The sequence below is a fragment of the Hyaena hyaena genome, unplaced genomic scaffold, assembly GCF_003009895.1.
Source record: "Hyaena hyaena isolate Hyena2069 unplaced genomic scaffold, ASM300989v1 scaffold_345, whole genome shotgun sequence".
In the NCBI taxonomy this organism is placed as follows: domain Eukaryota; kingdom Metazoa; phylum Chordata; class Mammalia; order Carnivora; family Hyaenidae; genus Hyaena; species Hyaena hyaena.
This window is the reverse complement of record NW_024080976.1, coordinates 1,027,900-1,055,798: the sequence shown is the minus strand read 5'-3', so window position 1 is coordinate 1,055,798 and position 27,899 is coordinate 1,027,900. Positions and strand designations below refer to the sequence as shown.

The following is a 27,899-nucleotide window of genomic DNA, read 5'->3' as shown; positions in this document are numbered from 1 at the left end:
AATAGCGCGGACGTTGACATAAACACACAGCAGAGCCGGTAGCTGGGACAGCTAGGTTACCAGCGCGTCGCCCCGTAGACTCCTGGGAGCTCCAGCCCACTCGGGAGTGCGCAGGCGCAGACGACTGATCCTTGGCCCGGGGTGAGGCTGGTAGGTCCTAGGGGCTCTGAGGAGGCGGGAACCCAGAGCTCCGGCCGAGAGGGCAAACTAGGGAGCGAGTCCGGGTGGGGAGGCCAGGGAGGAAACCGGAAGTCCAAGCTGGGCCTGGTAATTCTGAGGAGGGAACTGGAGCCAAGCCCACGGTAACCAGACACTAGGATCTGTGAGAGCGGGGCCTCGGGCGTGGTCCGTGGGCGTGACCCTGAGGGTGACAATCGAGTTTGACCTGGAGCGAGCTCCGCGCGGGGGGGGGAGGGTTGTCTGTTTTGACCCCAAGGAAGCTCTGTCGCTGGGAGCGGGGCCTCATACAGCGGGCGGGGTGTGTGTGTGTGTGTGTGTGTGTGTGTGTGTGTGTACACCGAATTGAGGCGGCCGCCTGTGCTCATCCTGCTGCGTTGGGGTACCTGCTACTCCTGAGATGCTGCGACCGATTGTGTGTGAAAAGTGCACGGAGTCCTGTTGCCGCCTGGGATTTTTTACTTACGCGTCTAATTTTAGACTAGGTGTGAGCGTGTTTGAGGCTGTAGGTGACTATGGAGAGGCGAAAGTGATTTTGTGACTTTGCCTGGAATTATGTAATGTGCTGTCTGAGGTTGTAAATGACAGATGGGTACTGTGAGATGGTGATGGTGGTTTTCTGAAGTAAGTTTGATTGAATGTAACTATGCATGTGTTTGCAACCTACTGTTATTATATGTGATGTTTTTGTGATTGAGAAACTTTTCATGACCCCTGTCTAGTTGGGTTTTTAGTATTTGATTATCTGAATAGTGGTCATTAAACCTGCCTCCAAAATTGTAACTCAGTAGCAATTTAGCAAATAGAGCTATACGTATCGGAGAGGAAGAGGTAAGATTTCATTTCCCAGGTGGCAAAATTCATTACAGGGAAACAGTATACAAACTAAAACCAATGTGTTGAAATTAATAGTGTTCCGTGAATAGCAAGCAGGAATAAAACAATTTTTGCCCATAACTAACACTTCAACACTGGTATATGAGGGCGGTTTCCAGCTTCTGGATGAAATCAGTGGTAGGGTCAGCAGCTTCTTCAGGCATTCCAAGATAAGAAAAAGTATTTGGTATACTTTTAACGACAAGGCCAGTCTCATTATAGTGGTTAAAATAGTCTGCTAATTAAAATATTCACTGTAGCAGTCAGTACTCCGGACTTCATTCAGCACGGTATCATCCTCTCCCTAGGAAGACTACCGAGGAGTGGAAAGATTAATGTCTTTCCTAGTTCCATACTTGTACTACTAAAAAGTGTTGTTCAATAGTTAATACTTAAATTAGCTATCAGTAAGTAATAAATAAGTGAATTTTCAGTAATTCTGCTTATTAAGTAGTATGATACTGGTGAATCAGTAAAGAGTAAGTAGAGGAAATTAATATCCAGATATTCTAAAGCATATAGGGATATGTAATATATGATAGAGATGGCATTTTACATCCATTGAAAAAATATGGATTATACAATGTGTAATATTGCTAAACAAGAAAACATACAAGAAAAAAATCTTCACAAGGTAAAAACACTTTAATAGTCATATAAACAACTAAGAAAGTTATTTGCAATTTAAAATAGCCAATTTTCTAAATAAAAGATGATAATATCAACCAATTAGGAAATAAAAACACACACGAAAAATAGACATACTATATAAGAAGATGCCATCACAGAAAAGAAGTAAAAGGAGCTTATTCTCTCATAATAAATGTGTAAACTACAACTACAATATATATCTGATAGGGAGAGATTAAAAATGTATTGCATTTGCAATTGTATTGCATTAAAAATGTTAATTGCATTCATCAGGGTGTGGGGGGGTATTTTCATGTGCTAATAGTAACAGTGTAAATTGGTAGAAAGTCCATGAAGAACTATTTGGAAATAGATGATAAAGCTGTCTTCCATGGGAAGTGGAAGGTAGAGCTGCAAAGGGAAAAGCACAATGTTCCCCCTCTCCAACTACAACAGATCACGTATATCCTTTCTAACTCATGAAGAGACTAGGTTTCTGGTGGTGAGGGAGCAAGATTTGTCCTTTTCCCTACTAATCTCCATCGTGGATACATGAGAGTGAGCTGAACCAGTGAAAAGTGATACAGATTTAACTGAATTTTCTGGGAGGTCTAAGTCAAATATGGTTTCACATGGCTCTTTGTATCCTCCCATCTCTGCCTTCTCAGGATTCTTCCCTTTTCCATAAGAAGGGCTCAAAAGAGAAGGTTCATCTCTTGCAAATCTCAAAGCCATGCCTCAGGTGAGATGATGTTTCCTCTCTTTATGAAATAAGTTGTTTTCAGGTTATATGAACATGGTTTCCTGAGCCTTAAATTTCCTGGATGTTGGCATTTGCTTTGGTGAAACTGGTCTCCAGTAGGGCAAGCAAGTGGCCGAGGTGCAAAATGTAAGGAGTATTCTCAGGGCCTGTGCATCCCTAAATTTGGCACCCTGTGTTCCTCACTCATCCTACCTAGTTGCAGCACTGTTCCCAGTTTTTCTTATTCCAACCATATAAATGTAAGCCTTCCCCACATGTACCTTCTAGTTGTAGCCAGTGTTTACATATTAACTTAATATATCATTAATCATCTCCTTTCTTAGTCTTCTCACAAAAGTACTGCTTGAACAGATGTATTCTTTTGATTTAAAAGGGAAATATTACTTTAATGAATCTATCTTATCTAGACATGATTTGAAATCTAAGTGATGAGGGATCAAAGAGCAGACATGGAAAAATCTTGATCATCACTACTGACCTAGGTTTTGCAATGATACAAGGGGAGGGAGAGTTGGTAAATGACATTATTAGTTTGTGGTAAGATGTTTTGTGAGATTTCTAAGATAGAGATTTGCTTATAAGCTTGTACAGAAAACTGAGATTTTGGGTGCACATGGGTAGCTCAGTCGGTTAAGCGTCTGACTCTTGATTTGGGCTCATGAGATCATGAGATCAAGCCCCATGTTGCATAGAGCCTGCTTGGGATATTCTCTTTCCTCTCCCTCTGCCCCTTCCCCTGCCCTCACTCTCATGCTCTGTCTCTCTCAAAATAAATAATAAATAAACATTTTTTTAAAACCTGAGATTTTCGCATTCTCCCCTCTCTAATCCTCCTATTTTATACAGTTCCTACAAACTGTGGCCTGCCAATGAAAACCTTTCCAGTATTTCAATGATTTTATCTTTTTAGTTTCTTCTAATTTTTGATATGGGAGTGGAGGAGAATGAAATGCATACGCTAGTCCATTCTTGAAATATTCTACTTTGAGGGACACCTAAATAGCTCAGTCAGTTAACTCTGTGACTTTTAGTTTCAGCTCAGGTTTGGTTATGGTTTGGTTTGTGAGATTAAGCCCCAGGCACAGAGCCGGCTTGGGATTCTGTCTCTTCATATTTACCAGCCCCTGCCCAGCTCACACTCACGTATGCATACACTTTCCCTCTCAAAAAAATAAAAAAAACTTAAAAAAAAGTAATATTCTACTTTGAATCAAAGGCGGTACTTTTTCCTGTTTTTAGGTCTTTCAGAAAATTCCTCATCTACCCATCTTCAAAATATTGGTTTTCCCCAGATGGTAACCCGTTCTCTTCTCTTTACTCTTTTTCTTTGTGCACAGATCCACATAAAGGTTACACTGATCTAATTCTAGTGACTCTCAAAACCTCTCTTCATCCTAGACCTCTATCCAGTGTCAGAACCATATATCCAATCTCCAAAAGTTATGACCACCCAAATGTCCCATAGATACTTCAAGTACATTTCCAAGGCCTACCTCATTACCTCCTCTGGTCTAGCTTATTCTCTCTTCTGTTTTCCATTTCCTAGGCTCAGCACCTCACCACTTGCCTATGCATGTAATGAGAGCTATGCCTCTTTTTTCTCCTCTACAACCAATTTATGACCAATTTTGTTGCAACCCCTTATGTACTAAGCAGTTTTCCCCTCGATAGACAACTAATACCACCTTAATCTAGGAAATCTCTAAAATGGTTACTTAATTGCCTTCCCACCTAACACACCTCAAGCCTTCTCAGTCTTCAAGAGTAATGCCTCTGAAGTACAAATTTTATTAGATAACATATGTGCTGGTTAACGTTTCTTCATACTCCAAAAGCAGCAGACCAAGCAAAGTGGGGTATGGATTACAAGGAGTGTATAAGACAGTATAATTAAAGGGAGGAAAATACCAACCAATTACATTCAAGAGTAGATGTGGATTACAATTAATGCTGACTGATGATTTATAAATAAATATAAATATGTTAGGAATGTGCTCAGTACATTTTTAAGACCCCTAGTCTGTAGGGGAAAATCCAGTTTTTTTCTTTCATAGTTTATTGTCAAGTTGGTTTCCATATAACACCAGTGCTCATCCCAACAAGTGCCCTCCTCCATGCCCATCACCTCCCTAACCCCCTCCCCTACCATCAGCCCTCAGTATTTTTTATTTTTATTTTTTTTTAATGTTTTTTATTTATTTCTAGGAGAGAGAGAGAGACAACGTGAGCAGGGGAGGGTCAGAGAAAGAGGGAGTCACAGACTGAAACAGGCTCCAGGCTCTGAGCTGGCAGTCAGCACAGAGCCCGACGCGGGGCTCAAACCCACGAACCGCGAGATCATGACCTAAGCGAAAGTCTGACGCTTAACCGACTAAGCCACCCAGGCGCCCCAGCCCTCAGTATTTTTTACAGTTACTTTATTTTTATTTAAGTACTTTCTAAACCCAAAGTAGGGCTTGAACTCATGACCCTGAGACCAAGAGTCACACACTCCTCTGACTTAGCCAGCCACGTGCCCCAGAAAAAATCCAGTATTATTCCATAAACATGCCCACTGCCTAACTCCATATATCTTTTTCTTCTTAGACGTCAAAGACTCTTAACATGTTGTACCTTTTGCTGTTTCCTCAACTTACTAATTGGTTTTCCTCTCCCCATGAATTTTAAAAGCTGGTGCCCTGTACAAAACAAATTCATTATGAGTACAAAATTTTGATGTCCTCAGTGAAGCCTTGGTATACAAAATGGAATTTTTCTTCACTTTGTAGCACTTTCCCTTATATATATTTCTGTCATCACATCTGTAATATCTGTTTGGTGTATGTATTTGTATGTATGCCTCTCGCTTAACTTCTCATGAGCAAGGCCAGGGCTTTATTCATTTTGGTCCACCAAGCAACCAGTCGCATTCAAGGCAAATAGTATGATCTTATATATATTTTACCATGAGATAGTAAGTAAATATAGACTGTATTATCAGAGAGAATTTTCTACAATACAAATAAGAAAATCAGTCTGACCACTGAACATGGTCTCCAATATCTAGTTCTCACTAGTTCCAATCACTTTAGGATGAACTAGAGTCTGCCCTTGCAGGGATCAGTGTCATTCAAGGATGTGACTGTAGACTTCACCCAGGAGGAGTGGCAGCAGCTGGATCCTGCTCAGAAGACCCTCTACAGGGATGTCATGTTGGAAAACTATTGCCATCTCATCTCTGTTGGTAAGCAAAATTCTTTGAATCTTTCAATGACATACATGTCCTTTCAAGAATTATTGAAACATATGGAGCCTTGAATTTCAGAGATCAGAGGCGATAAATCCCTTTTCGTTAACAGATAGTGTGATTATGTCCTCACTTGTCTAGTACAAGGTATTAACTTTGCTAAGATGTTAATGTGTACCTTGTCTGTCACCTTAGAGGTATATATTTATTTTCCTTCAATGATTTTGAAGCCCAAGCAGCTTAGACCAAGCTCACTTTTTATTCTCAGGGTTTCACATGACTAAGCCCGATATGATCCGCAAGTTGGAACAAGGAGAAGAACTATGGACAACAGAGAGAATTTTTCCAAGTCAGAGCTACCTTGGTGAGTCTGTACAGATAAAATCCAGTGGGCTCAGGTAGTTAACACCTTTGAATGTTTTTAAGGATTTTTTTTTTAACTGTGGCAAAATACACATGATTTAAAACTTATTATCTTAAACATTTTTAAGCTATAGTTCAGTGGCACTAAATACGTTGACATTGTGCAACTATCTCCACCATCCATCTCCAGAACTCTTTTCATCTTGTAGAACTGAAACTTGGTACTCATTAAACAATAATTCCCCATTACCTTCTCCCCCTAGCTGCTGGCAACCACCTTTCTACTTCTGTTTCTATGAACTTAACTACTTATAGGTACCTCATATAAGTGGAGTCACACATGTGGTATTTGTCCTTTTGGTGGTTAGCTTTTTTCATTTAACATAATGTCCTCAAGTTCTACCCATGTTGTAGTATATCAGAATCTCCTTTCTTTTTAAGGCTGAAATATTCCATTGTATATATTATTTTTTTGTTTATCCAATGGACACTTGAGTTACTTCTACCTTTTGGCAACTGTAAACAATGCTGCTACGCTATGAACATGAATGTACAAATATCTATTTGAACCTTTGCTTTCAGCTTTTTTAGTTATAAAAAATGATTTTAAACAAAACATCTTTAAAAAGTATTTTTTAAAAAACATTAAAAAAGCATTTTAAACAAAAGTAGAATTGCTAGAATATACAGTAATTCTGTTTAATGTTTTAAGGAACTGCCATACTGATTTCCATAGTGGCTACACCATTTTACATTCCCAATAACAGTGCACAAGGGCTCCAGTTTCTCCACATCCTCACCAATACCTGTTATTTTCTGTTTGGGTTTTTGGGGGTTTTTTAATAGTAGCCATCTTATTGGGGATCTGTTTTTAAAGGCCTGAGATCTTTGACATGCCTATACATGACTGACTTCAGTGTGTCTAAAATCTAAATTCTGGTTTTGAATATCACTCCTCCTGTAAGTTCTTTCCTTGTTTGCCTTATGTTTTTAGAGACTGCTATTTCCTTACCAAGAATCTACTCCATGCTTTGTATGTATAATGTACATGGAGATCTTAACTGTGAATTCCTTTGAGTTCTTACAGAAACATAAACCTATGTATGTCACACGCAATATAAAGTACATTTCCATTAACCCATTAAGTTTCTTCAGGTCTCTTCCAAGTCACCCCCTCCCACTAGGGCAGTCACACTTATGATTTCTACCAGCATAGTTTTGTCTACCCTAGACCTTTTTCATATCTACTTTCTTTAACTCAGCTTAATGTGTGAGAGATACATAGATGTTTTTGCATAAATAAGTAGTTTATTTTAATTGCAGAATAGTATTCAGTTGTATGAATATACCAGTTTGTTTATATGTCTCCTGTTCATAGATATTTGAAATGTTCCAGTTTGGGACTGTTATGAATAAAGCTACTGTGAACATTCTTGTAAACATCTTTTTGTGGATATGTTTTTATTTTTCCTCAGTAAACATGTAGCAGGTGGTATCACTCATTCATTAGGCAAGTGTATATTTTACTTTTTTAGAAACTGCCAGTTTTTGAAAGTTACTGTACCATTTTAAGCTTCTACCAAAAATGTATGAGAATTTTGATTGTTCCACATTCTCTTCTGCATTTGATGTTATCAGTATTTTTATTTTGGTCAGACTGAAGGGTATAGTGGTATATCTTTGCTGTTTTAATTTAGATATCTCTTATGGCCAATGATGTTGAGAACTTTTTCAAATGTTTTTTATATCTTCTTCAGAAGTACCTATTCAGATGTTTTACCCATTTTTATGGGGTAGTATATTTTTTCCTTGAGTAGTAGGAATTTTTTACATATTCTGGATAGAAGTCTTTTGTTTGATATATGTATGGTGAATATTTCCTCAGGTCTCTTCTTTTAATAAGCACACACTTTTCACTCTGATGAAACCCAGTGTATCATTATTTTCTTTTATACTTACTTTGTTGACCTCTCAAATATTTGAGATCGACTAAGTTGTGATGATAGTTTCTGTCTTTCCTTCTAAAAATGTTATGAATGTTTTGCTATTTTTATTAATTCTATGGCCTATCTCATGTTAAGTTTGGTTTATGTTGTGAGGTAAGGATTGAGGGTCTGTTTTCTTTCATATAGATAACAGTTTCTCCCATCAGGTGCTACATTGAATTAAATTGCTCTGGTGATCTTATCAAAAATTGATTGTATTTGTGTCTGCCTATTTTTAGACTGTTCTTTCCTTTGCTATCTTTTAAAGTCTTGCTGCCAATTCTACCTGGTCTTTGATTGTTGAAACTTTCTAATAAGTCTTGAAGCCATAGTAAGTCTTCTAACTATTCTTTTAAAAGAATTCTTTTGGCTATTCTAGGTCATTTTCTTTTTCAAATACATTTTAGAATCAATTTCTTGATTCTTTAAAACAAAGGTAATGGAATTTTTATTGGTGAGAACTAACATCTTAGCAATATTGAGTCTTCCAGTCCACGTCTATATTATATTTTTCTATTTTAGTTAGTTTCTCTTCTTGTAAGCAGTTTTATTATTTTTAGTATAGATGTCTTATACATGTTTCATTATATCTAATCTTTTAATATTTTAATGCCATTGTAAATAGTAGGATATTTGAAATTTCTTTTTCCATGTTGTTAATATATGCATCTCTAATTGATCTTTATATATTGATTTTGCATACTTATTGTATTGTATTCTACTTATTACTTAAGTTTTATTGTTGTTATTGTTCTTTGTTTTAGTATATTCCTTTCGTTTTTTACATACAAAATATGTCTTCTAGAAAAAAGATACTTACTTCTACATTTGTATACTTTGTGGTTTTCATTTCTTTTTCTTACTCTGTTGTACTGACTAGGATCTACAGTACAATGTTGAACAGAAGTGGTGAGAATAAGCTTCTTATCAGTTCACTAAATTTAGAAGGAAGACATTTATTATTTCATTCTTCATCCTAATATTAACTGTAGGCTTTTCATAAGTGTTCTTTATTAAATTCTGGAAGTTCTTTTCCTAGTTTTTGATGAGTTTAATTATGAATGTTAACTTTAACATGCTTTATCTGGATCTGTTAAGATGATCATATGATGTTTCTCCTTTAATCTGTTACTATGTGTGTTACATTAAATAATTTAAATTTTAAACAAAATTAAATTTGGATTCTTGGGATGAACCACGTTTGGACAACATGTATTATCCTTCTTCTAGATTACTAAAATTGGTTTGTTACTTTTTTAGTAAGTTTTTATGCATGATTTTACCAAGGATAGTGGTCTGTAGTTTTCTTGTAATGTCCTTGAAAAAATCAGAATTGTGTCAGAAATATCAAACAAACAGGGTGTTCCTTCTTCATCTATTTTCCTATAGAGTTTTTGTTATGTTGGTCTTACTGCTTCCTTAAATGTTTCATAAAAATCATTATTAAGCCATTTGGGTCTGCATTTTTATAATTCAAGACTTCTGCTTCCAGCCCTGAGCAAGTAACAGAGTCTGGAATTACACTACTACAGGAAACAACAAGAAAACTGGACAAAACTATTTTCAGATATTGAACAACAGGCAGCACAGGCCTGAATTCCTGAGAGAAGAAAAACAAATGAGATGAGCCCTACCTCATTCCAGGCTTTCATCTGAAGGCAACTTCCAGGCTGCAGTACAGAGAGAGGAATCCAAAAAGAACCTGACAATTTTACTGACTTGAGGCGACTGACATTGACATTCAAGGAGATTGAGGTTGCTAAAATTTCCAGGACATACTGCCCAAAAGAAGTGAGCTATGCAGAAAAAGAGTTTCCCAAATCTGGAAAAGGTTCTTTTTGAGTCTTTGGCTGAATATAAGTCTGCAGGTGTATAGGTGAAACCCTGGGAGACTAAACAAAGACGTATTATAAGGGAAATACCATGGTGTTGTAAGATGAACAATTGCCATAGCCTTCTGCACCAAGAATCATTTTATTTCCCTCTAGTCATAATGGAGAGAACTTGTTGATACATAGGACATTAGACACCACACCTAACAAATGGGGTGAGATTAGGCATAGGGGTTAGATTAGGCATAGGCATAGAAAGGCCACACCTAAGAAATGGGGTTAGATTAGGCATAGGTTAAGATTTTCCATAAAAGACAATTGTAAGATTTGCCATAAAAAAGCTTAAACCAAAGTATCAAAAGAATTAAACCAATCCAAAAATAATTGCTATGTGTCTCTTGGGTCCTCTAGGATGGAGATGCTGAGATAGAGTTAGGAATGTAATAGATTTCCTAGAAGTACATCTATGGAAGATAAAGGAGGAGAAAGTAAGATTAAATATAGAAAACCATTAGATCATGTTATAGATCTGGTACCTATGGAAGGAAAGGTGGAGAGGCTAACAGGGTTGGACAGGGAGAGCCTCAGACCATTGTGCAGACTTGACAAAGTCTCAGCCAACCTAGCTGGACTGAACCAAAGACTGTCCATCTTTTTATTTTTTTTTTAATTTTTTTAAATTTTTTTTTATTTATTTCTAGGAGAGAGAGAGAGAGACAGCGTGAGCAGGGGAGGGTCAGAGAGAGAGGGAGTCACAGACTGAAACAGGCTCCAGGCTCTGAGCTGGCAGTCAGCACAGAGCCCGACGCGGGGCTCGAACCCACGAACTGCGAGATCATGACCTAAGCGAAAGTCAGACGCTTAACCGACTAAGCCACCCAGGCACCCCCAAAGACTGTCCATCTGAGGAGTCCCCAATGGAGAGAAATAGCCAGCCTCTAGTGCCCCCTCAGTATACAGTCTTTGGATGGGCACTTCCTGGGGAAACTGTGGTTTAATTCATCACCTGAAGAGCATCCTGAAGATGCTAACAACTGCAGGCTGTCAGGTAACTACACTTCTTGCACATCAATGGCAAGTTCTTTTCTGAAGGGAGATCCTAGTAGTGCAACTCTATGGCTGCCACAGAATGCCATTTAAAGAACAATACTCTTCATGAAAATATAACCATATCTCAAACTCAACAACATTAAATTGATAATACCTAATGTCTAATGAAATATTATTAAACATATGAAATATCAAATAACCAAACATTATTAAACCATGAAGAAGTAGGAAAATAGAACCTATAGACGAGGGGGAAAAATCAGTCTGTAGAAAACAAAACAAAACAAAACTAGGTCAATAAAATCAGACCTAAAAAGGGTAGAGGTGTTGGAATTTGCATATAGGGATGCTAAACGGCCATTTTAGCATCAATATCATCAAAGATGTAAAGTGGAAATGAATATAACAAGGCAAGATAGCAAAAGTAGAAATAACCAAATGAAATACCTAAAAATGACTATTTAATATCTGAAGTGAAAAGGAAGACCTAATTATGTGATATGTAGTTTAAAAATTAAAAGACACAGGAAGGTGAAACATAAAAAGAAAAAATATATATCATATTGTCTATGGTTGCCCCATATGAGGATGAGATCAACACCCTACCCCACTCACCTAAAATTTGACTTCATGTCAAGATTGTAATCTGACAAAATTTAATGAGGCGTTTTGGGGAGAACAAGGAAGGTTCCCAGACTGGTCCTAAAATGGCTTGAGAGTGCAAGGGGGAGCGTCTGGCTTTTGTGTTTATTGTGGTTGGGGGGTAGGTCAGGTAAGGGTTCTATATGTGGGTTAGTGATTGCATAGTTTAAACTTCCTGCCAGCACCAACAGAAAGAACATGCAAGCTCTCCTATTGGCTTGCCCAGGTGTGGGGCAAGAGGAGAAAAAAGAGGGGTGGGTCTAGGAAGTTGTCAGCAGTTAAGATTTCAAATATGGAATGAGACTCTGTTACACATGCAAACACTAAGCATAACAAAATGGGAGTGGCTATACATCCAAGTAGATTTCAGAACACAGAATATTATGGTGATAAAGAGAAACACTTCATCAGAAGTCATAACAATCCTAACAGAGCTTCAAAATACATTAGTGTTTCTCAGCTTCTGATCATTATCACTCCCTAAAGAGTCTTTTTAGACTTTTTTTCTAATTGCCCCCATTAAATTTTAATACTCTATGTTCTGTGCCTGTTTGGAGGGCCACAAATGATTATAACATCTGAAAAACTTTTTTTCACTTCTCCAGAATAATTTTGCTCCCTTGGGAGAAACCCCCATTGAGAATGCATGAAATACATGAAACAAAACTGACAGAACTGGAAAGAGCATTATAATTACAGCTTGAGATATAAACACCCCTTCCTCAGTAATTGAGAGAACAAAGAAAATAAAGATATGGAATGCTTGAAAACACTATCAATCATTTGTATCTAGTTCATCTTTTTTTAATGTTTTATTTATTTTTGAGACAGAGAGAGACAGAGCATTAGTGGGGGAGAGGCAGAGAGAGAGGGAGACACAGAATCCAAAGCAGGCTCCAGGCTCTGAGATGTCAGCACAGAGCTGGACACAGGGTTCAAACTCACAAACCACGAGATCATTACCTGAGCCAAAGTTGGACACCTAACTGACTGAGTCACCCAGGTGCCTCATTTTTATTTTATTTTTATGTTTATTTTTGAGAGAGAGACAGAGCAGGAGAGGAGCAGAGAGAGAGAGGGAAACATAGTATCTTAAGCAGCTCCAGGCTCTGAGCTACAGAGCCCAACCTGGGGCTCACAGACAGTGAGATCATAACCTGAACTGAAGTCAGATGCTTAACCAACTGAGCCACCTAGGTGCCCCTCTAGTTCATCTTTATAGAATATTTTACATGGAACAGTCACCTAGATAGACCCTATATGCTGGATTATAAAACAAGTATCAACAAATTGAAAAGAACGGACATCATAATATGGATTCTCACCACAACAAAATTACATATGAGTGTTGAAAAACACAGGTTTGAATTAAGCAGGTCCACTTAATACATGGATTTTTAAAATAAGTACAGTTCTGTACTTTAAATATATTTTCCTTATGATTTTCTTAACATTTTCTTTTCTCTAGCTTACTTTATTGTAAGAATACAGTACATAATACATATGACATATAAAATATGTGCTGACTTTATGTTATTAGGCTTCAGGTCAGGAGTAGGCTGTTGGCAGTTAAGTTTTTGGGGTCAGATGTTATTTATGGATTTTCAACTGTGTGAGAGGGTTGGTGCACCAACCTCACATTGTTCAAGGGTCAACTATAATTCATTAATATAACGTTGTGTGTCAACTATACTTCATTTAAAAAACACCGTATCTCTAAATTTCCCAAATATTAGAAAATTAATCACTACATTTCCAAATACCCTATGATTCAGAGAAGAAATCCTAAAGTAAATTGGAAAATATTTTGAACTGAATGATAATTAAAGCAAAATATCAAAATTTGTGGGATGTATCTAAAGTAGCATTAACAGGGGCGCCCGGGTGGCTTAGTCGGTTGAGCGTCCGACTTTCACTCAGGTCATGATCTCGCGGTTCGTGGGTTCGAGCCCCGCGTCGGGCTCTGTGCTGACTGCCAGCTCAGAGCCTGGAGCCTGTTTCAGAGTCTGTGACTCCCTCTCTCTCTGACCCTCCCCTGCTCATGCTGTCTGTCTCTCTCTCTCCTAGAAATAAATAAATAAAACATTAAAAAAAATAAAGTAGCATTAATATTTTTTATACTTTTTAATTTATTTTTTTTTTACAAATAGTTTATTGTCAAATTAGTTTCCACATAACACCCAGTGCTCATCCCCACAAGTGCCCTCCTTAACATTTCTTATACTTTTTTAATGTTTATTTATTTTTGAGAGAGAGAGAGAACAAGTGAGGGACAGAGAGAGAGGGGGAGACAGAGGATCTCAAGCGGGCTGCATGCCCACAGCAGAGAGCCCAGTGTGGGGCTGGAACTCACAAACGGTGAGGTCATGACCTGAGCCGAGATTAAGAGTCAGGCATTCAACCAACTGAGCCACCCAGGTGGCCCCCTTTTTTTTTTTTTAATTATTTTTTAATGCATTTATATCCAGGATCTGTCACCCTAAGTAGCTAGAAAAAGAAATTAAACTCAAAAGTTAGTAAAAGAAGGGGCGCCTGGCTGGCTCATTCAGAAGAGCTTGTAACTCTTGATCTCTGGGTTACTAGTTCAAGCCCCATGTTAGGTGCAGAGATTACTTAAATAAACTTAAAAAAAGCTAGTAAAATGGAAAAAATAAATACTAAAGCAAAAATCAGTGAAATACATAATAGAGGTACAATAGAGAAAATGAGTGAAGCCAAAAGCTAATTCATTAAAATAATTGATAAAATAAACCATAGCTATATGTACTAATAAAAAATAGAAGACACAAGTCACTAATATTAAAAATTACAGAGGCTGTGGAGTGCCTGGGTGGCTCAGTTGGTTAAATATCCAACTTCTGCTCAGGTCATGATCTCATAGTTCATAAGTTCAAGCCCTGCGTTGGGCTCTGTGTTGACAGCTCAGAGCCTGGAACTTGCTTTGGATTCTGTGTCTCTGTTTCTCTTTGCCCCTCCCCTGCTCATGCTCTGACTCTCTCTCTCTCTCTCAAAAATAAACAAACAAAAAATTACAGAGGCTGCATCACTACAGATCCTACAGACATTAAAAGGACAATTAGGGAATATACGAACAATCTTATGTCAATAAACAGAGTAGGAGAGAACACTTCCCAACTCATTTTATAAGGCCAGCATTATCAACAACCAAAGGCACTATAAAAATAAAAAACTAAACACCAACATCCTTCATGAAGCTAGAAAAAAATCTATAATAAAACATTATAAAACAGAATCTAGCAATATTTTAAAAGGATAAAACCCAAAAAGAGCTTATCCCAGGAAAGCAAAGGTGATTTGGTATTCAAAAATCAATCTATGTAAGGGGCGCCTGGGTGGCTTAGTCGGTTAAGCATCCGACTTTCGCTTAGGTCATGATCTTGCAGTTCATGGGTTCGAGCCCCGCGTCGGGCTCTGTGCTGACTGCCAGCTCAGAGCCTGGAGCCTGTTTCAGAGTCTGTGACTCCCTCTCTCTCTGATCCTCCCCTGCTCACGCTGTCTCTCTCTCTCTCTCTCTCTCCTAGAAATAAATAAAACATTAAAAAAATTAAAAAAAAATCTATGTAATTCACCATGTAAAAGTGAAAAGGGGTCTAAAACCAAGGATCTAAGCTGCCACTTAACGTAACTAGAAAAAAAATTTAAGAAGCATCAATAGACATGGGGAAATAATTATATTCAGTTACTGTTATAAAAACCTTAGACCAGATTAGCAATCAAAGGGAATTTTTTCAACTTCATAATGATTGTCTTTGAAAATCTTATAGCCAATTTCACACGCAGTGTAGAAAGCCTGAATGCTTTTCTTCTAAGGTCAAAACCAGAAAAGATACCCACTATCACTGCTTCTATTAAACATTGTACTAGATCAAGTTAGTACAAGAAAGGCAAGAAAAAGAAGCTAAAAGGCTACCAATTAGAGAACAGTTAAAAAAAGGGGGGGATATCTCCATTTGTATATGACATGCTTGTGTATATAATAAATCCTGAGGAATCTAAAAAGAACTATTAGAACTAATAAGTGAATTTAGCACATTCACAGAGTTCTTGTTTTAGAGCAAATTTGAAGAAATTTTGGCCAGTATTTCTATAATAATTATTCTTCTGCTCTGTTCTTGATTATATTTTTAAATAATTTTAACCTATCTTCTGTAGAGTTTTTTAAAGAGTTAAAACAATTTTATGATTCAGGTAATTTCTGTTAACCAGACTTCTACTTTGCTGATTCTTCATTCTCTATGTTCTATGCTGTTAAACCCATCCAATGAATTTTGTATTTAAGTTAAGAGATTTTTAAAATTTGCATATCCTTATCTCTCCTGACCTCTCCATCTCTTCACCCATATTTCTATCTTTTCTTAGAAATTTTGTAAACATATTTATCATAGTTATTTTAAATTCCTTATCTTGTAATTTCAACATAGGGGACATGTATCAGTTTGATTCTATTAACTGGTTTTTATCTTCTCTATTCATCACATTTTCCTGTTTCTTCTCAGGAAAACCTTATAGATAATATGTTGTAAAGACACTGGATTCTTTTTCTTTCTCTGAAGATTGTTGAGATTTCACTTCGAAGGCAGTCAAGTTACTGGTGGCTTATGTTGATTCCTTTTTAAGATTGCTTTTAAGTTTTTTAGATGATTTCTACTTCAGTTTCAGTTTTGCCATTAGCTTTGTGGTGTTTCTTTTAGTCCTGGGATGCAGCCTTTGGTCTTATAGACGGTCATTCTGGGGTTTTAGTATAAAAATCAAAGGTTCCTCTCACCAGGTTCCTCAGACTTGACACAGGACCAGAATTAAAAACTGTTTTTCCAGAGGTGCCTGGGTGACTCATTCGGGTGAGCATCCGACTTCAGCTTAGGTCACCATCTCACGGTTCTTGGGTTTGAGCCCTGCATTGGGCTCAGAGCCTGGAGCCTGCTGCAGATTCAGCTCTCCTCTCTCTGTTCCTTCCCTGCTCCTGCTTTGTCTCTCAAAATAAATTAAAAAAAAAAACATTTTAAAAAACCCCTGTTTTTCTGAAGCTATAACAACTGCTGAAATATGTAATCAGTTCTTTCAGTACTCCAGCTTTCTTCTCCCTTTGTGCTTCTTGCAGTCTTGTCCTGAAGATGCAGTTAACCAAGGTTTTGAGGAGGTGTTTCTACTATCTTTAGGGCTCTCCTTTTATGACTTCTCCATTCTCAGAATGACTCCTCCATTCTCAGATTTTGTCCTCAATTTACAGCCACTCTAGTAACCCTAAACTTGATCTCAGATTTTTCTGCACAGGATGACTCCTGCTTTCTCCCAGAAATCTATCCCCTGTGTGCTGCAAACTACCAGGACCCACAGTGGAAAACCTGGATAAATGTAGATCGTATGCAATGTGGTTTCTTTCTTTTCAAATATTATATTCACTTAAGTTTCTGTCTCTTTTTGATCACTCCTTAGAGGTGCTTTCAAAAACAAATTGGTCTTTTATAGCCGGCCCATAATTTATCATATGAGCTGGAAGGTTGTTTTGGTATAAACTTCTTTGCCATTACCAGAATCTGGATGTCTAGTTGAGCAGTTTCTCAAACTTTTTAGTCTTGGGACTTGTTAATATTTTTAAATTATTAAGAATTAAAAGAATTTTGTGCATATGTGTATGTGCCCTATTAGAAAATTAAATATTTTTCACCATTCATTTATTAATTCATTTTAATACAATATAAAAATAATAAACTTATTGCATGTTGATATAAAATCATATTTTTACAAAAAATAACTATTTTCCAAAAAAGATACTGACAGAAGTGGAGTTGTTACATAATTAAAATTTATTTAATATCTTGCTTAATAAACAGCTGATTTTCACATCTGATTCTGCATTCCATTTGTTCCAAATTGTTGTTTTATTTGGGAAGAATGAAGAAACCCTTCCTTCATGCATTATATGTAGTTTGAAAGAAAATATTTAAAAAGCCTTCTTTGATTGTCATAGATATTCTTCATTTATACTACACCCAAATGTAACAATTGGAAGTTCCTAAATAGCTAGTTGCAATATAGAATCTGAAACTATAATAATGAAACTTTTTAGACTGTTACATAAAATCCAGTGGTCTATTTAAATGTATATTTTACCCATGCATTTTTTTATATTATGTATTAGTCATTTGGAAAGTAATAGTTCAGTGACATAGAATATTTTCCAAAATTTGACATATTCTCATATGCAATATTAATTGAAAAAAACTGAAAGCCCACATGTGCTAATATCATCACCAATGTCATCAGAAAAGTCTGTTGGGAAGCTTACAAGCTCACAGTAGCAAATACAAGCTTTCCAACATAACAGCCTTTACTTGAAAGGTTAGATTTTATCATTGTAACAAATATTGGCAGATGTTTTTCCTTGAATTGACAGGTTCACATTGTTCAAGAAAATGTCTACCATGTATCCACATCTGAATAATAGTCAGTTGTACTCCCATAAAAATGCTGTTCCACAAAGATATCCTCTGCTTTTTGAAAGTTTGTGTTATGCCACTTTGTTTTTACTAAAGACATCCGTTAGTACCTGTTTTCACTAACCAAAAGAAATCCAAAAAGGATTTTTGCCTTTACAAAAAGAGGTGAAAATCAAACCAGCTTTCAGTGCTTGTTTTGCAGTGAGCTAGCTATAGAGGCACTGCCAAACTCCTTCCCAGGAATTGCACTTAGCATCACAGCATCAAGCTATCATAGCTTTGAACTGTGTCTATGTGCATCTGTGCTTTATCTCAATTTGTTTTGCACAGCCATTAGCAAGATGTGTCAGAAAAGCCAAAGAAAGGTTATTTTTTGGATCTGGAAACACTTAAAAGTTTTCCCGTATAAATTAATGGTAATTGCTTCTTCACTTTATGCCATCTCAGCCTATGAAAGATTTCACAGGAACATTCTTTTTTTGGATATGGTGGGATGGCAGGGATGGGCCCCTGTTTTCAGTTCTCAGATCAAATAATTACACCAGCACTTTTCCTTACAAAATATAATTTGATATGCAACAGAAGTGCCTTATGTATACTTCTTGAATCGTCGCACAGAATATTGAAAATATGTATACTCAAGGGTGGAGATCTAATAAAATTAATGATTTATTTTCCTGCTGTATCAAGAACAGCCTTACATGAAACTTTTTTCCTATGAATTAGAAATATAGTTACTATTTTAGATTGTTGCCAGTGTTATATTGATGTGCCTGCATTTTACTCACTGTATCAATCATTTTTATCTTCTATGCTTTATGATATTTTAACAATTTCAGAGGGCCTTGCTGACTGGGGAGAGATTGTCCCTCCTAGAGCTGGCTGATTCATAGAGACAGTAAACCACCTGTTGGTGAGCCTACATTTCATATAAAAACCAACCAATCCCAAGTCCATACCTTCAACCACCCGGTTTATATAACTCTCACACACCAAGCCAACATTTCCTGTGCCCTGAATCACCCAGGGCTAGGTACCATACAACTACAGACCTATAGCCTCCAACACTAACTCTAAAAAGCCAATCCTAAACTATTTCTCCTGCCCTGCCTTGCCTTTCCCATGCAAGCAAGTCCCAAAAAAGGCTCTGTCATAGGCATTCCCCTCTCTCCTTTCTGTGTCCTGACTAAGCTTGCTCCTCGTTCATGTGGCCCTACAAGGCATGGTGTGTCCCGTCCTCTCAGAAAATGTGGTGTAAATCTCCTTTTAATGGGATTAGCTTATTTCATCACTCAGCCACCTTCATAAATTAAAATTCCATTAAGTACAAATGAGAAACCCGCCTTTAAAAGACAAGGTTGTTATTATTAACAAAAATAGTTTTGATTTTGTGAACTACCTCCCCATACCCTCCTGCATAAGGCTCTCATGTACTAAGATCCATTTCACACTTTGGGAACTGATGGTTTAGGCCTTTCTTCTTGTTTTTCATGTCTTTAACATTTCAGTCCTTTTCCTTTTGTTTAGTCTCCTATTTATAGGCATTCTTAAATCTATCCACAAAATAAAAAGAGAAATCATTGTCAATATTTATCTTCCTCTTAGTTTTCATATTCTTTCCTTTTTCGCCCCTGTGCAATGTCTTAACTGTTTCTTGTTCTTAGGTTCACATCCTATTCTCACCATGACACCTGCCATCAAATTCAAAATCAATATGCCTTGGACCTAGGTGATAATTTAGTATCACTTCTTTTCAATAAATTTGATTCCAATAAGTCTCTGTATTCCATATCACAGTACTCAGATTCCTGATACCTACCCACCTTGATTTGGTTGAAAAACACTAACTCATTCTTAACATATTTCCCAAGTGTTTTTCACATCTTCATTGCTTTTCTTACCCCTTATTGCCTGGGAAAATAAATATTTGTTAAAGAAATGGATTTTATTTCAGTGGTCTCTCGTTGGTATCCTTAAAGGATCTTTCTTAATCCTCAGTTCTTCCCTTTGTAAAAGTCCTGTCAGCTATAATAATCTGATCCATTTTCAAGTTGTGACTTTCTTGTTTTATGTGAATAAAATACTTTCAAATACAAATTTTCAGCCCACTTCTCCCACCTGAACTCCAGTGTATATTTTCAATACAGCAATCAGTTATCTCATCCTTTTGGTTATTGACATATCATAAATAATAGCCCGTATGTTTACCTTATCCTTATTTATTTCTATATCCTTTTTTCCCCATAGTTAGCCTCTAGTAGTATCAGGTTGATTCCATCATCTCTGCTATACTTGATCTCTCCACAATTTGTGTTATTTCACAAAGTGAAATATCTTTATATCTCTCATATCCTCATTTGCTACTGACCTCTTCCAAAGTGAGAACATATTACTTCAGTAACTGCTTTAATTACTATTTGGATTTGCCATTATTTTTACCCAGTTCTTTCAGTTTATATTGTCAATATGCCAAAAAGATATCACTTATTACATGAAATTTAAATCCCTTCTTTTTCAAGAGCTGATAGAGGAATATCCCATCTGATCATTCCAAATTTATTTCTCTCTGTGACTGAGAACTCTTGCTCATCTCTCTTTGTTCTAGTCTCCCAGATGTACTCCATATAATTGATTTCATTCCTCACAACTGGACTCTTCATTATATGACAGCTGCTATATACCCATATAGACACTTGCAAAGTTATCCAACTACAAAGTTAGAGGGTACAGTAGTACACACAAGACCACCCTCACTTCTGACACCAACTGTAAGATTGGGGGTCCCCAAGATACTGCTAATATAAACAATATGCTATAAAGACTCACAGATCTTACTAAAAGCTGTAGTACCCACAGTTATGGTTTATCACAGATGAAAAAAATACAGATTAGAATCAGCCAAACATAAAGGGCAGAGTCCAGGAAAATACCAAACATGAAGCTTCTGGTAGACCTCTGTGGAGTCACAGACAGCGTTACCTTGCTGGTGTGACAATACATACAGAATATTGCCAACCAGGGAAGCTTTACCTGAGCCCATTGTCCTGAGTTTATACTGGGGCTCCATCACATAGTCATGATTAACTATACATGTAGCCCATCTCAGTTTTCAGCCCCTTAAGAAGTCCAGCTAATACTGTGTGATCTAAAAGCCCCGCCCCAAATCACAATGTTGGTGTGGCTCAAATATCTCACCCTAAATTACATTGTTACTTTCTGGCTGGCCAAAGATTCTCAGGCAAACAAATACATATCCCAAGGGCTTAGAGATTACCTGCCAGAAGCCAAAGGCAAATGTCATTGGGCAAGGCTATATTCTTTACTATATAATACTACATATCATTCAGCTAAAAGATCAAGTTTCACTTCCTCTATGAGATGTTCCTTGACTACTCCAGACCATGTCAATTCCTTTTTTGCTGTATTCCTATTCTACTTATGTATGTAAACTATAAACAGACACATCCTCTGGTATGATCAAACTTCTTTCCCCATATGATTAACAACTCCCTCAAGTAAGTTTCTCTCATTTACTTTTCCTTACTGTAGCTTGTAACAGAGGCTAGATATTCAGTAGTTACCCAACTATCTTTGATACCATGCAAGGAAAACATCTTTCTCATCCATTCAGAAATCATTTAATGATAAATTATTTTAATATACATGCCAGGGGGTCGCCTGGGTGGCTCAGTCGGTTAAGCGTCCAACTTCAGCTCAGGTCATGATCTCAAGGTTAGTGGGTTCAAGCCCCGCATCGGGCTCTGTGCTGACAGCTAGCTCAGAGCCTGGAGCCAGTCTTCAGATTCTGTGTCTCCCTCTCTCTCTGACCCTCCCCTGCTCATGCTGTCTCTATCTCTCTCTCAAAAATAAATAAAACATTAAAAAATATATATATATACATGCCAAGATCACATCCCTTTATCTCAGATAATCATGTGTTAATGTATACTCAGAAAATAATCAATAAAATATTGACTTCCAAGAGCATAAATTTTGGATGGCAAGGCAATATTATCAAATGGAGTATTTTGCACATAATATTCATATTAAAATAGCAGGTTATTGAAAAATTTCTTTAAAAAACTTTTTTAATGTTTTATTTCTGAGAGAGAGGGAGAGAGAGAGACCGTGAGCAGGGGAGAGTCAGAGAGAGAGGGAGATACAGAATCCGAAACAGGCTCCAGGCTCTGAGCTGGCTGTCAGCACAGAGCCTAACTCAGGGCTCCAACCCATGAACTCTAAGATCATGACCTGAGCCAAAGTCGGACGCTTAACCAATTGAGCTACCTAGGCACCCCAAAAGATTTCTTTAAATGTTTGGTCCAGACTAATTATAATCTAATTTCAGACAAATTAGACATTAAAGGATAGTAATTATATATGAAAGTTTTTGGATAAATTGGATAGTAGCATGTTCCTGAAGGTGGTTGAGGTTCTCAGGAAGATGATGTAACTCCATTTACTAATACAGATTAGTCTTAGTGTGTTCTATATTTGCACATAAATTGCATTGTATAGTATATGCTCTTTTGCATAAAGCTTTCACTCTGAAAAATGTTTGAGATTCATCTCTTTTGTCATTGTGTATCACTAGGTGTTTTTCCTTTTTATTGCTAAGTAGTATTCTATTTTATACATACAAGACACAATATTACCATTTACCTTTTTTTTATGTTTTATTTATTTCTGGGAGAGAGAGAGAGAGACAGCATGTGCAGGGGAGGGTCAGAGAGAGAGGGAGTCACAGACTAAAACAGGCTCCAGGCTCCGAGCTGGTGGTCAGCACAGAGCCCAACGCGGGGCTCGAACCCACAAACTGCGAGATCATGACCTAAGCAAAAGTCGGACGCTTAACCGACTAAGCCACCCAGGCGCCCCTACCATTTACCTTTTGATTGATACTTGGGCAGTTACCAGTTAAGGGTTATTGTAAATAAGACACCAGTCATGGGTAAGATGAATCCATATTTAAAATTACCCTACTAGGCATTGGTGGCAGTAAGGTAACAATAATAAGATATAGACAAAAGTTTATAAGAAAATTGATAGAGTAAGTCAGCATTATAAGCATACAGTTGAAGAATCCAGTCATTCATAACCCCCTTAGGGAATAGTGGAGTTAAGGTATGTTACTGCATTGGGAGGAAAACTTGAACCCATCCTTCCTAAAAACTGAAAAAGTAATTCAGCAAATGAAAGGAGGAAAAGTTAGAATTGATGGTCAGGAGAATTTAATTATTGACCATCTCTGGAAGAATAAATGCTCTGGTAGTAGTAGTTAGAATACATCAGTGATTATATTCACATTCAAGTATGCTTTGTCCTCTGGTTTATTTTACAATTCCTAATGGAAATATGTTTCCCAAAGTCTTCCCTTTTAAGAGAAAATAAGTTGTGTGGAGAGTTAGGGCCTAGGCTATAAAACAGTGTTCCTCTCAACACTAGGAAATGAGTGCTTGAGAAAAGTCATTTGCAGGGCAGCTGGGTGGCTCAGTCAGTTAAACGTCTGACTTTGGCTCAGGTCATGATCTCATGGTTTGTGAGTTCGAGCCCCACATCAGGCTCTATGCTGGCAGCTCAGAGCCTGGAGCCTACTTCGGATTCTGTGTCTAATTCTCTCTGTGCTCCTTCCCCACTTGCGCTCTGTCTCTCTCGGTCTCTCAAAAATAAATAAATGTAAAAAAAAAAAAAAAGAAAAGAAAAAGAAGGGCGCCTGGGTGGCTTAGTTGGTTAAGCGTCCGATTTGCGCTTAGGTCATGATGTTGCGGTTCGTGGGTTCAAGCCCCGCACCGGGCTCTGTGCTGACTGCCAGCTTAGAGCCTGGAGCCTGTTTCGGAGTCTGTCACTCCCTCTCTCTCTGACCCTCCCCTGCTCACGCTGTCTCTCTCTCTCCTAGAAATAAATAAAATATTAAAAAAAAAATTTTTTTTAAAAGAAAAGAAAAAGAAAAGTCATTTGCCATGGATGGTTAAATGCGAGAGGAAGAAACTAATGGAAGTATTTTATAACACTTATTTAGACATGAGGTAATAAATATTTAGGCTTTCATCTCTAACTGAACATTTTCTTTGATTACTGGTTAGTACCCTTAATAAGCTCACACCATTATTTCTGAATCTTCTATTTTTTTTTTTTTTTTTTTCTGAGAGAGAGAGACAGCATGATCAGGGGAGGGTCAGAGAGAAAGGGAGACACAGAATCTGAAACAGGCTTCAGGCTCTGAGCTAACTATTAGCACAGAGCCCAATGCGGGGCTCGAACCCATGAACCTGAGATCATGACCTGAGCCAAAGTCAGATCCTTAACTGACTGAGCCACCCAGGCGCCCCCATTATTTCTGAATCTGCCCATTCTGATAACAATCTCATTTTCATCAATCTTTGTCTTCTGTTTACTTCTCCTTGTGTTTATTACACCTGCTCAATGTGGGTATTGTATTTATAATATGCCAAAAATATGAGTGTTCTTTTTTTTTTTTTTAAGTTTATTTTGAGGAAAGGGAGTGTGTATGGAGGCCAGGGGAGGGACAGAGAGAAAGAATCCCAAGCAGGCTCTCCACTGCCAGTGTGGACAACTTACAACTGTGAGATCACCACCCGAGCCAAAATCAAGAGTTTGATGCTTAACCAACTTAGCTACCCAGGTGCCCCATGAGTGTTCTTTCATTATGCTAATTTTTCCACATTTTAATAGTGTAGCAGGATTTAGTTATTGTCATATGAATTTTCCCTACCAAGAGGAATTTATTTTGGCCTTTCTGTAGACTGCAATAGTGAGGCAGACAGTCACTCAATAGGTTGTTTGTATATACTTTCAATCCATAATATTTATGTGAAGACTTACAGTATTATTGTATTCTTTTCTAGAAGAAGATGGGAAAGCTGAAGATGTTTTAGTGAAGTTCAAAGAATACCAAGACAGGCATTCTAGATCAGTCATATTCATCAACCACAAAAGACTAATTAAGGAGAGAAGTAATATTTTTGGGAAAACTCTTACTATAGGCAAGAACCGTATTATTTCAAAAACAGCACTATGTGAATATAAGCCTGATGGAAAGGTTTTAAAAAATATTTCAGAATTATTCAGTAGAAATATAAGCCCCGGAAGAGAGAAGTTTGGTGAGAGTAATGGATGGGAGAAATCATTCCTCAATACTAAGAATGAGAAAATTCATACTACAGTGAATCTCTATAAACAAACAGAAAGGAATGTGAGTGGTAAACAAGAGCTTATTCAACACCGGAAGGATCAAACTCCAGAGCAATCATTAGATCATAATGAATGTGAAAAATCCTTCCTTATGAAAGGAATGTTATTTTCACATACTAGGGCTCATAGAGGAGAAAAACCCCTTGAATATAATAAAGATGGAATAGCCTTAATTGAAAAGTCAAATCTCAGTGTCCATTCACAAACTTTTATTGAGAAGAAACCCCACACATACAGCAAATATGGGAAGTTCCTCTGCAGGAAGTCCATTTTTATCATGCATCAGAGATCCCAAACAGAAGAGAAACCCTTTCAGTGTCCTTATTGTGGGAACAGCTTTAGAAGGAAGTCATATCTCATTGAACATCAACGAATTCACACAGGTGAGAAGCCTTATGTTTGCAATCAATGTGGAAAAGCCTTCCGCCAAAAGACAGCCCTCACTCTTCATGAGAAAACACATATAGAGGGGAAACCCTACATCTGTATGGATTGTGGGAAGTCCTTCCGCCAGAAGGCAACTCTCACTAGACATCACAAAACACATACAGGGGAGAAAGCCTATGAATGTACTCAGTGTGGAAGTGCTTTTAGAAAGAAATCCTACCTCATTGATCATCAGAGAACTCACACAGGAGAGAAACCATATCAATGTAATGAATGTGGGAAGGCATTTATCCAGAAGACAACCCTCACTGTACATCAGAGAACTCACACAGGAGAGAAACCCTATATTTGCAATGAATGTGGGAAGTCCTTCTGCCAAAAGACAACCCTCACTCTCCATCAAAGAATTCATACAGGAGAAAAACCCTATATTTGTAATGAATGTGGGAAGTCCTTCCGCCAGAAGGCAATCCTCACTGTTCATCAGAGGATACACACAGGAGAGAAATCCAATGGATGTCCTCAGTGTGGGAAAGCCTTTAGTAGGAAATCGAACCTCATTCGCCACCAGAAAACTCACACAGGAGAGAAACCATATCAATGTAAAGAATGTGGGAAGTTCTTCAGTTGTAAGTCAAACCTCATTGTACATCAGAAAACTCACAAGGTAGAAACCATGGGAATTCAGTAGAGGATACGACTTTTTTGGTTGAAACTTAAATAGTAAGCTCTATACATGATGCTGCTTGCAAGCATAATGGTATATAACACTTTAACTTACTATACAACATATTTATTTAAGGTACTATACTCACATATTGTTTGTGAGCCTATAAAACACAAAAAGAATGACTAATGACAAAAGTTATTGAAAATACAACCCTACATTTTTTATTATTAGATTCAGCAAGCATAAACTTCCTCTGCCGAGTTGCTACAAACATGTAAAATAGCTTATTTTCGATTTTAGTACACATATTCTTGTGACCCCATAATAAACAGTTCTGGCAGTGGTCCATGGACCATACTGTGAGCAGAAGTGTTTTAAAAGAAAGGAAGTGTGAACTGTATTTTTCATCGCAAATATGAAGTAAAAATTAGTTGTTACTTCCTCAAATTTTACCAGAGTTCTGACTTCTAACATTATAAATTGGGTTTTGCATATTATGAGCCTTTATATAAATTGGATTATACATCATGTATTCTGTATATGGCTTGTTTCACTCCTCATTAGGTCTCTAAAACTTATCATTAGTGCATGTGGAGGAAGTTCATTTATTTCCATTCTATATAGAATTCCATCACATGATTAAATCACAATTTATCCAACTACTGCTGGTGGACTTTTCCATTGTCTACAGCTTAGGATTATAATAAATAATGCTTCTGTGAACATATTTGTCTTTTGGTGTACATATAGTCATTTCTCATGTGTATATAATACAGGTGGGATTACTGAGTCTTGGAGCATATGGATGTTTGGTCAGCTTTGGTAGATCCTACCAAACAACTCAGAACTTTCACAGCATGAGATAATTCACTCTGAAAGAAAACAGCTCTTAATGTTAGCAATATGGTGATGGTTCCAACCAGAGAATTCATACTAGAGGGAAACTATAAATGTGGAAACTGAGAAGCCAAATATAATGCATTACAAGGGCTTTTAGCCACAGCCCAAAATAATATAAAACCAAACAAATCTAATAAATGTGAGATTCCCTCTAGCCATAGTAATGCCATACTTGAAATCCAAAGGTCATACTAAGGCAAGGAAGGCTCCTAGCATGCTTTCTTGCATTAGAGAGTTTTTCTGGAGAAAACCCCTATGAGTACAGTAAAGGGGACAGAGATAGCTTTTACCTATAGCCTATGTCTTGTTGGATGCATAAAAATCATGAATATGGAAAAGCTTGTGGCCATAGTTCAAATCATACACAACACCATGGAATTCACATTGGATGGGAACTCTTTAAATGAAATGGTCCTAAGAATGGCTTTAGTCATAGCTCACTCCTTCTACAACATAAAAAATTTTATACTAAAGAAAGGGATATTAAAAAAGACCAGATGAAGTTTGGAACTAAACTGGCAAAAAATGCTTCCATGAAAGAAGTCTAACCATACTGAGATCGAAATGCTAGAGAGTCTATGTGTAGGCACCTGGTCAATAGCTCCAGTTAAGCTCTCAGCCATCTTCCAGTAACATCTGTCAACTGTATGAATAAGCCATCTGGGACCTCTAATCAAGTCTTCAGATGACTGTAGCCTCTGCTAACGCCCAACTGGAAGCACCAGAAA

At 37.3% G+C, this 27,899-nt stretch overlaps 1 protein-coding gene across 5 annotated transcripts; it reads left to right on the top strand.

Moving 5' to 3' along the window:
* Positions 1-26,998, top strand: ZNF382 (zinc finger protein 382). Of its 5 annotated transcripts, none has more exons than XM_039249708.1 (5): positions 1-150; positions 2,352-2,425; positions 5,585-5,669; positions 5,941-6,036; positions 24,869-26,998. In XM_039249708.1, the coding sequence occupies exons 2-5, from the start codon at positions 2,417-2,419 to the stop codon at positions 26,290-26,292; spliced, it is 1,614 nt and encodes a 537-aa protein (XP_039105639.1). In that variant the 5' UTR covers positions 1-150; positions 2,352-2,416; the 3' UTR covers positions 26,293-26,998. The 5 variants fall into 5 exon arrangements, with proteins under 5 accessions (XP_039105639.1, XP_039105636.1, XP_039105640.1 ...); XM_039249705.1 differs by having other exon boundaries at positions 5,543-5,669; XM_039249709.1 differs by having other exon boundaries at positions 5,518-5,669.
* The last annotated feature ends 901 nt before the right edge of the window (positions 26,999-27,899 follow it).

What these genes read in the sequence shown, in the direction of transcription:
- ZNF382 (XM_039249705.1), top strand. An exon ending in TTGCCATCTCATCTCTGTTG is followed by an intron (nt 5,670 to 5,940) that starts GTAAGCAAAATT and finishes TTTTATTCTCAG; the next exon opens with GGTTTCACATGACTAAGCCC. An exon ending in TCCAAGTCAGAGCTACCTTG is followed by an intron (nt 6,037 to 24,868) that starts GTGAGTCTGTAC and finishes ATTCTTTTCTAG; the next exon opens with AAGAAGATGGGAAAGCTGAA.